The 9483-nt window shown below is 46.3% G+C and overlaps 1 protein-coding gene across 1 annotated transcript; it reads left to right on the top strand.

Annotated features, from left to right (window-relative positions):
• Positions 1-5332: 5332 nt before the first annotated feature.
• CHD9NB (CHD9 neighbor) lies at positions 5333-7996 on the top strand. The gene has a single exon (XM_065925341.1). It carries the CDS (start codon positions 5680-5682, stop codon positions 5836-5838), a length of 159 nt encoding a protein of 52 aa, XP_065781413.1. The 5' UTR covers positions 5333-5679; the 3' UTR covers positions 5839-7996.
• Positions 7997-9483: the final 1487 nt, after the last annotated feature.

Genomic DNA, 9483 nt, shown 5'->3' with positions numbered 1-9483 from the left:
TTCTCTCTATCCTTATATTTTTGTCTTTCTGAGAATGTCATGTGAGTGAAATCAAGCAGTAGATAATCTTTTGAGACTGGCTTCTTTCACTGATGAATATCTTTGAAATTCATCAAATCTGTTACATGTAACTGCAATTTTCTCTTTTTATTGCTGAGTAATAATCTGTTGTGTGAAGGTTTATCTGTTGTACCACTGTTTATCCATTCACATTTGGGTTGTTTCTAATTATTGATTATTAATAGAGCTGCTCTAAATGTTCACGTACAGGTTTTCATGCGAGCATAGGTTTTCTGGATTTCAAAAAGGCAGAGGAACCAAAGATCAAATTGCCAACATCCGTTGGGTCATAGAAAGAGCAAGAGAGTTCCAGAAAAGCATCTACACCTACTTTACTGACTATGCCAAAGCCTTTGACTGTGTGGATCACAACAAACTGTGGAAAATTCTTCAAGAGATGGGAATACCAGACCACCTTACCTGACTCCTGAAAAATCTGTATGCAGGTCAAGAAGCAATAGTTAGAACCAGACATGGAACAACAAACTGTTGTTCCAAATTGGGAAAGGAGTACGTCAAGGCCGTATATTGTCACCCTGCTTATTTAACTTATATGTGGAGTACATCATGCAAAATGCTGGACTGGATGAGCCCAAGCAGGAATCAAGATTGCCGGGAGAAATATCAATAACCTCAGATATACAAATGATACCACCCTTATGGCAGAAAGCAAAGAGGAACTAAAGAGACTCTTGGTGAAAGTAAAAGAGAGTGAAAAAACTGGCTTCAAACTCAACATTCAGAAAACGAAGATCATAGCATCCAGTCCCATCACTTCATGGCTAATAGATGGGGAAACAATGGAAACAGTGACAGACTTTATTTTGGGGGGTTCCAAAATCACTGCAGATGGTGAGTGCAGCCATGAAATTAAAAGACACTTGCTCCTTAGAAGAAAAGCTATGACCAACCTAGACAGCATATTAAAAAGCAGAGACATTACTTTGCCAACAAAAGTCTGAATAATCAAAGCTATGGTTTTTCCAGTAGTCATGTATGGATGTGAGAGTTGGACCATAAAGAAAGCTGAGTGCCAAAGAATTGATGCTTTTGAACTGTGGTGTTGGAGAAGACTCTTGAGAGTCCCTTGGACAACAAGGAGATCTAACCAGTCCATCCTAAAGGAAATCAGTCCTGAATATTCATTGGAAGGACTGAGGCTGAAGCTGAAGCTCCAATACTTTGGTCACCTGATGCAAAGAACTGACTCATTTGAAAAGATTGAAGGCAGGAGGAGAAGGGGATGACAGAGGATGGGATGGTGGTATGGCATCACTGACTTAATGGACATGAGTTTGAGCAAACTCTGGGAGTTTGTGAGGGACAAGAAAGCCTGGTGTAATGCAGTCCATGGGGTCACAAAGAGTCGGACACAACTGAGTGACTGAACTGATAGGTTTTCATTTCCCTTAGGTAATCTTATGGATTTAATGTGTCCCTCCCCAAATTCGTATGTTGAATTTAATACCCAGTGTGACTGCATTTGGAGATTGGGCCTTTAGGGCTTCCTTGGTGGCTCAGTGGTAAAGAATTTGCCTGCAGTGCAGGAGATGCAGGAGATGTGGGTTCGATCCCTGGGTTGGGAAGATCTTTTGGAGAGAGAAATGGCAACCCACTCCAGTATTCTTGCCTGGGAAATCCCATGGAGAGAGGAGCCTGGCGGGTCGCAGTCCATAGTGTCGCAGAGTCAGACACGATTGAGCATGCGAGCATGCACCGAGGTAATTAGGTTAGATGGAGTCATAAGGATGGGCCCCTAATCCCATTGAACTAGTGTCCTTATAAGAGAAAGGGCCAGCAGAGTTCTTTCTCTTTGTGAGTGCAGGGGAAAGGCCACGTAAACAAACATCAGGAAGGTGGTTGTCTACAAATCAGGAAAAAAATATCCCTCCCGAAACCAAACTTGCCCACACCTTGCTTAGGGATGTCTTAGCCTACAGAACTGGGAGAAAATGTCCGTTGTTTAGGCTACCAATTTGGTGGCATTTTGTTATGGCCGCCTGAGCAGACTGATATGGGTAAATAGTCTACGCTAAGTGTATGTTTAACTGTACGAGAAGCTGCCGGACTGTTTTCCAGAGTGATGTTACCATTTTGCATTCCCACTAGGAACATATGAGAGTTCTGGTTGCTCTGACGCTTTGCTAACATATGATATTGGTAGTTTTTATTTGTAGTTTTTTTTTTTTTTTTCTTTTTTTGCTGCATTGTGCAGCCAACCAGTGTTTTAGTTTAGTTTCCCAACCCTGGATTGAACTGGGAACCTTGCATTAGGAGCAGGGAGTCTTAACCACTTGTTTGACCACCAAGCAAGTCCCTATTTGTTCTTTTTTTTCTTTTTTAATATTTATTTATTATTTTTTTGGCTGCCTCAAGTCTTAGTTGTGGCACGTGTATCTTCACTGTGTAACATGGGATTCTTCATTGTGACACTTGGGTTCAGTAGTTGCAACACACAGGCTTAGCTGCTCCAAGGCATATGGAATCCCAGTTCCCTGACCAGGGGTCGAACCTGAGTCCCTGGCACTCTAAGGCAGACCCTCAACCACTGGACCACCAGGGAAGTCTCCCTATTTGTTCTGTCTGTTAGTATCTTCTGCATGCTATGTTGTATAGATAGTAAAAGTTAAGAAGGCATTTTAAAGCTGAAAATATTTTGAAATTATCCTACTGAAGTCCCATCCATTATTGTGGGCCATATCTCATTTCTCTTTCTTTGTCTTTCCACTGGCCTCATTCTGTTCCTAGGGCAATGTTCCCTAGGCAGAGGCAGCTAGTGATCTGGCAAATTACAGTCTTCATCAGAGGTGAATCCATTTCTGAAAAAGTTAGGGAAGAGGTTAGGTGTGGGCAAGTCTGGCTTCATGGGCCTTTATGCTTCATTTAAAGTTCTACTGTCACCATCTTGAAATTCTTAGTGATTTTTTTTTTTTTTGTTAGTGATTTTTTTGAACAAGGGCCCATATTTTAATTTCACATGGGCCCCACGATTGCATAACCTGTCCTGGGTGTGTGCGTCACGGGCAAGGCAAGGCTTCTCACCAGATTCACTCTGAAAAGGGCCCTCATCTATTCTCACCAACCACACCTCTAAATTAACCCAAGCCCAACATGAGGGTTTTACCTGTCTCCTTGCTGCTCCTGCTGCCTGTCTTTTGTGCTGAGTTGGTATAAGCATGATTAATCTGGAGGTTTCATGAGAGAATCATTGGCTTAGCATCTCAGTATCTAAATGAGTATTTGCCTTAATTAGGGCCTCTTAATTGGAAGGCAAATGCAACCTCCTTCTCCCACCCTGACACCTCCAGACTGTACATTTATATGGGAGAGGTAAATTGACAACATTAAATGCCTTCCTAATTGTCATTCTGCCAGCCTGGTTGGCAAGAAGCTCATTCAAAGGCAGGTGATTTATAGGAAAGGCTTACCACATTCTTGTGGATTACTGAGTGCCTAAGTCCTGGAAGATAAATGGCATGAACCAAAGGCAGTGGCGGTGGGGGCGGGAGGGGACAAGGACAGGGAAGATTCCAGAGCTTGCAGGCAGCATCCTGAACTGGCTGCCAGACACAGAGTTGACCTCAGGCCACTGACCTAACTACTCTGGACTCAATTATTTCACCTCTAGAGTGGCTTAATAATACTCCTGCATGGGGCTGTTTGATTGTGACGAGTAAACAAGAGGACTTGTATGAGATATCCGAGGCTGGCATGCACCCACCCCTCCATCAGTGAGTGGGAGCTAATGTCACTTTCGATGGTTTTGTGCATACTTGGAAAAGACTGCACTCTGTGCTGCTCTGAAAAGCTAGTTCGTAGACCTGCCTGATCCTCTTTCCAGCTTCCTGGGAGCTGGGCCAGAATTATTGGGCTCCTTTTGGAGTTAGGAAAAGAAAAGCAAGGTGATCAGACATAAAATAGAAGTCAAATGTAGAGTGTTTGGCTTCCCTGGTGGTTCAGTGGTTCAGGATCCAATGCAGGGGACGTGAGTTGGATCCTTGATTCAGGAAGATCCCACCTGCCTCAGAGCAGCCAAGCCCATGTGCCACAGCTACTGAAGCCTGAAATCCCTAGAACCTGTTCTTCAAAATAACTGCAATGAGAAACCCACGCATGCAACTAGAGAAAGCCTGCTTGCAGCAACAAAGACTCAGCACCACCAAAAAAAAAAAAAAAAAACCAACTTAAAAATATATAGAATATTTGTTCACAGCTTTGAAAACCTTTACTCATATGTCCAGATTAAAAGAGCAATGACAGGCCTCCCAAACTGATGACACATATGATGGTGCATGAAGATGGTCTGATGGGGTCTTGAAAATAAATGAGAATGGTAATAGAGTGGAATCTGAGGGACCCGAGTTCAAATCCCACCGCTGCTGTTTCCTGGCTGTTAGACCTTAAATAAGTTATTCAGTCTTTCTGAATCTCAGTGTCTCCATCTGTTAAATGCAAGTTAAATAACACAACCTACCTCTTGGGATGATTGTGAAGATAAAAGAAGATGATGAATGTAAATTGTGCTTGGCACAGAGTAGCACTTGGTACCTGCTAATTTGTTTATGTATTTGTTTATTTTTCTTCCAGTTTTATTGAGATATAACAGACATAGCACTCAATGGGCTTCCCTGATGGCTCAGTGGTAAGGAATCCGCTTGCAGTGCAGGAGATGCAAAAGACTCACCTTTGATCCCTGGGTTGGGAAGATTCTCTGGAGTAGGAAATGGCAACCCACTCCAGTACTCTTGCCATGGAAAATTCCATGGACCATGGAGTCTGGCGGGCTACAGTCCATGGGGTCGCAGAGTCCAACACAAATGAGCATGAGTGATAGCACTGTATAAATTAAGGTGTACAGCCTAATGTTTTGACTTTGCTATATCACGAAATAATTAGCACAATAAGTTTAATGAACATTCATCCTCTCTTAAAGATACAACGTTAAAGGAACAAAAAGTTGTGTGTGTGTATGTGATGAGAACTCTTAGGATTTACTGTTACCAACTTTCATATTTAACATACAGCACCATTAATACTAGTTCTTTTCATTCCTTACTTGTTTGGGTAACCCCTGGAATCCAGATCTTAGGACTTCCCTTCACATTCTTCTTCAACCTGGGTGGAGGTAGCATTCTAGGGTGGGGATGGCCTCCAAGTGGGGGGTCTGTGAGCCCCGGGAACTGAGTATGACCCTGGGACAATGGGGAGGGGAACAGCTAGTTGCTTAGTAACAGGGCTTTCTTTGCGTGCGAAGAGAGGCCTGGTGTTTGCAGGTAACTAGGTGGGGGGGTTGTAATTTGTAAAGAAGTTACAGGTTAAACAAAAGGGAATTCTTCCGATGGAATGAATAGGGCTTGGTTGAACTAGTTGGCCTACCCGGAAGGGCCCCCTTCCAGGCTCAGCCCACCCCACTGATGCAGGGGGAGGAGGGGGTTGGGGGGCGGCGCTGTCATTATGCAGATTGGGCTGGTGTCTCCCGGTGACCATGGAAACCAATCCCGTTCTCTTTCAGCTGTGCTCTGAGGAAGGGTTATTTAACTCCGGCCCCCGCGGATCAGCCGCACAGACCCCACTCACCTCGGGGCCTCCCAGGGCACTCGCCCTCTGCGTCCGACCGAGATGGGGTGCCACTCCAGCAAGAGCACCGAGGTGGCGGGGGAGTCCCAGAAACCCGCAGAGCAGCCCGAGGGAGAGGAGCCAAATCTGGGGGCTGGCCCCGAGGCCGCGGACGGCAGAGACACCTCCTTGAAGGACGGCGCCCCGGAGCAGAAGAACTGAGATGCTTCGCTGTGGATTCGCGGACCCTCACCTCAGCCCTGGAACTGCCTTTGGCCAACTCGAGAGGAGCCCCGTCCTGAGAAGCTCCAAGAAGAAGGAGGAGAGGGAAAAACCGGCCTTCGGGATCCAGGCTGCGGAAGTCACCTTCACCAGGCTTTGCTCTGGAGCTGTGAGGGGTCGCGGCCCGGGTAGCCCTATTTCCCCAGCTCCCCGATAGACAGGATGAAAGAAGTCATCTCACATGATGGGACTTTTCCCTGAGCCCCCTGGCTGACTGACTGCTCTGACTGGTCAATCTCTGCCGCTGAGATGTGCCGGTCCTGCGACCCCCATCCTTCCAGTGCTTCACTTCTCTGAACTCTGAAAGCTCTCTGGCCACGGTGTTGATGGGGACGTGTGGCTGGCAGTTTCTTGTTTTGCTTTTTCCCTCCCTCTCCTTTTTCTAATGGCTGGCTGAATAGCCAGTGCCTCTCACAGGAAGCTTTGGGGTTTGGCTCAGTCCTCACTGTTCGTTTGAACACTTCAATATTTAACTTGGAGAATGGTTAATGAGTTATGGGAACAATCAGAATCAGACTGTGATCATGGCAATGGAAGACAACAAGGCCTTGATCATCCAGTAAGTGGAACGCTGAGTACTGGTGGGAAGGAAGGAGGAGGGTTTCATGTTCCTGGTGTTTTAATCCCCAGAAAAATGCCCCTCTACTGATGTTCCTGTGTCTCTTCCTGTCAATTTGAACACTCCAGCGTTTGAGCTCTCTGTATCCAGCCTTCGGAAATATTTCGCTGTTTACTCACATGTCTGTCAGCCTCTCTTTTCCCCCTCCTTTCATGTGTTTTGCTTTTAATGTGACTCAGAAGCATTTTAATGTGAAATCAAACAGACATGTTTGCAAATAAATGATGACACAACACGTTTGAAAGACAGGCCTGGGGAGCTGAGATTAGAAGATCAGCGGGGAAGAGTGGGTGTAATTCAGCAGAACGTGATGAGAAACGGGGCTGTGAGCCTTTCCTTGGTTTCAGGCGTCACGGTGAGGATTTGCACGAGTGGTTTAATGTAGCCACCACAACCATCCCCATTTAATAGATGAGAAGGTTGAGGTAGTAAGAGATGAAATAACTTGCCTGCGCATGGCCAGTCAGGATGGGGTAGAATCCAGATTTGAGCCCCAGATTTGACTTCCCCCAGCAGCTGAATTCACCTCTGCAGAGTCCTGCATAAAGTGTGGGGGGTCTTTCTCACAAGTAAATGGAAATCCATGTCCTGTTCCAGCCTGCGTGTGGTGGGGGGGCCATTTCTCTTTACTCAGTTGAATCTACTTGCCTATGGGGGAGGCAACTGGTCAACTAGGATCACCCCACTTGCAGCTGGGTGATGCTTTGTGTGCTTGCTGAGTCGTGTCTGACTCTCTGTGACCCCGTGGACTGTAGCCCTCATCTCCTCTGACCACGGGATTTTTCCAGGCAAGAATACTGGAGCGGGTTGCCATGCCTTCCTCCAGGGGATCTTCCTGACCCAGGGATTGAACCCGTGTCTCCTGCATTGGCAGGCAGATTCTTTACCACTGTGCCATGGGTGATGCTTTGAGGGCCTTTTATTTATTACTCTGGGAGTGTGGGGTGGGTTAGGTGATGAGAAGCAGGGAGATGGAAGAATGGAGAAAAAGAGGCAGATGCTACTGAAAATGACCCTTGTTTTGGCCATCAAAACCTCAGAAACTGATTACGATTGTTTTGAGGATCTGGCAGTGGGGGTAAAGAGAAGGAAGGACCAGAAGTAAAGCAATTTGGCCTGCCACTTGACTACAAAAACGTCACTTGTTTCAGCAGAGCCTGACGTCTTTCAAGGAGGGAGCAGAAGAGATGGGGCCTCCTCAGCTGGCCCGAAGCCCTGCTCTTTCCCGGGGGTAGGAAACTTGCAGTGGGCCAGGAAACAGGCCTGGGCTTGCAGCTGGGGATCAGGAAGTTTGGGGCCTCTTTCTACAGCTTTCTGGGCATAGGCCAAGCTCTGGTAACTGCTTTCAATTTTTTTTTTTTTTTGAAACACAGTTCTGTTTTTCGCCCTCCTCCCTCCTAATGGAAATTCACCCTGCAAAACAGGATGGTGTCTGGTCAGGAGCTGCTCATAGTGTCCACCCTCAGGACTCTTGGAAAAAGTTCAGCTGGTGGTGAGGTTTGCAGGCAGGGTGGTGCTCATTTCCATCAGCTCCTGAGGGGCAAAACGCACTCAACTTCTTACCAACTCCAAATGAAGGGGACTCCAGGTCCTTAGAAGTTCAGAAACAGGGTGTTTTGTTTGGCTTCCTCCTGGGATGGTGCAAAATGCTCATTTAATTAAATGCGAGATCTCTGAGGGTTTTAAAAACAAGATTCTCAAAAAAAAAAAACACAAAAAACCAGGATTCTTCATCCACCTCCAGCTGTGGCAGGCATGTTGCAATTTGCCAGGAAGTTAATCTGTAACAGGAAAAAGGACCCAGTTTCTTTTTAACTATATTCCAGTTGTGCCAGAGGGGCCCAGTATCACCCATCTATCTCCCTCTGAGGCTCAAGTGCCTAGTGTAAGTGGCAAGAATTATATCTACGCAAATGAACTTTAAACCCTTTAAAGGCAGGTCTGCATAGACTCAGCACATAACTTGAAAGCCATTTCTCTGGCCCACTTCCACAAGTACTCGAGGAGGAGGATTTTGCTTACTAGACACCTTTTTATCCACTTATCTCTCCATCTATTCATCCATCCTCCCATTTATCCAGTCCATTCAATCCATTTATCTAGTCAGTCTGTCTATCTATTTACCTACCTATGTATACTGTTTACCTTTACCCTGATGCTGGAAAAGATGGAAGGCGGAAGGAGAAGGTGACAGAGGATGAGATGGTTGGATGGCATCACCGAAGCAATGAGCATGAACTTGGGCAAACTCCGGGAGATGGTGAGGGACAGGGAAGCCGGGCGTGCTGTAGTCCATGGGGTCACAAAGAGCTGGACACGACTTAGCAACTGAACAACAACAACCGATACATTCAGCTCTTCCCTTGGATTTTTCAGTTCTATGAGTCAATCAACTTCCCATGTCAAACCAAATCCATTCATTCAGCAAATATTTACTGTTTCTCCCGCTCAGTCACTTATTCCTTGCTCTATCCATCCATTAATCCGGCAGTCACTGGGAGACTGTGCTGCTGCGCTATACTTAGTTGCTGAGTCGTGTCCAGCTCTTTGCGACCCCATGGACTATAGCCTGCCAGGCTCTTCTGTCCATGGGGATTCTCTAGGCAGGAATACTGGAGTGGGTGGCTGTGCCCTCCTCCAGGGGATCTTCCCAACCCAGGGATCAAACCCAGGTCTCCTGCATTGCAGGTGGATTCTTTACCAGCTGAGCCACCAGGGAAGCCCAGAAATACTGAAGTGGGTAGTCTATCCCTTCTCCAGGGAATCTTCCTGATCCAGGAATCAAACTGAGGTCTCCTGCACTGCAGACAGATTTTTTACCAGCTGAGCTACCAGGAAAGACTTACTCGGAGACTCCTCTGTGCCAAACACATCCTTGTTAATAAAATGTTGAAGTAGTCCTCGTGGGAGCGCAGCCTGGAGCAGGAAAGTCAGCTTTGATGAGACCTATATGGAGCCTTTATCAG

Source organism: Muntiacus reevesi, chromosome 2 (genome assembly GCF_963930625.1).
Source record: "Muntiacus reevesi chromosome 2, mMunRee1.1, whole genome shotgun sequence".
NCBI lineage: Eukaryota > Metazoa > Chordata > Mammalia > Artiodactyla > Cervidae > Muntiacus > Muntiacus reevesi.
This window is presented reverse-complemented; position numbering and strand designations above follow the sequence as displayed.

Coding starts and splice junctions, on each gene's coding strand:
- CHD9NB (XM_065925341.1), top strand. CDS start 5,680: ATGGGGTGCCACTCCAGCAAGAGCACCGAGGTGGCGGGGGAGTCCCAG.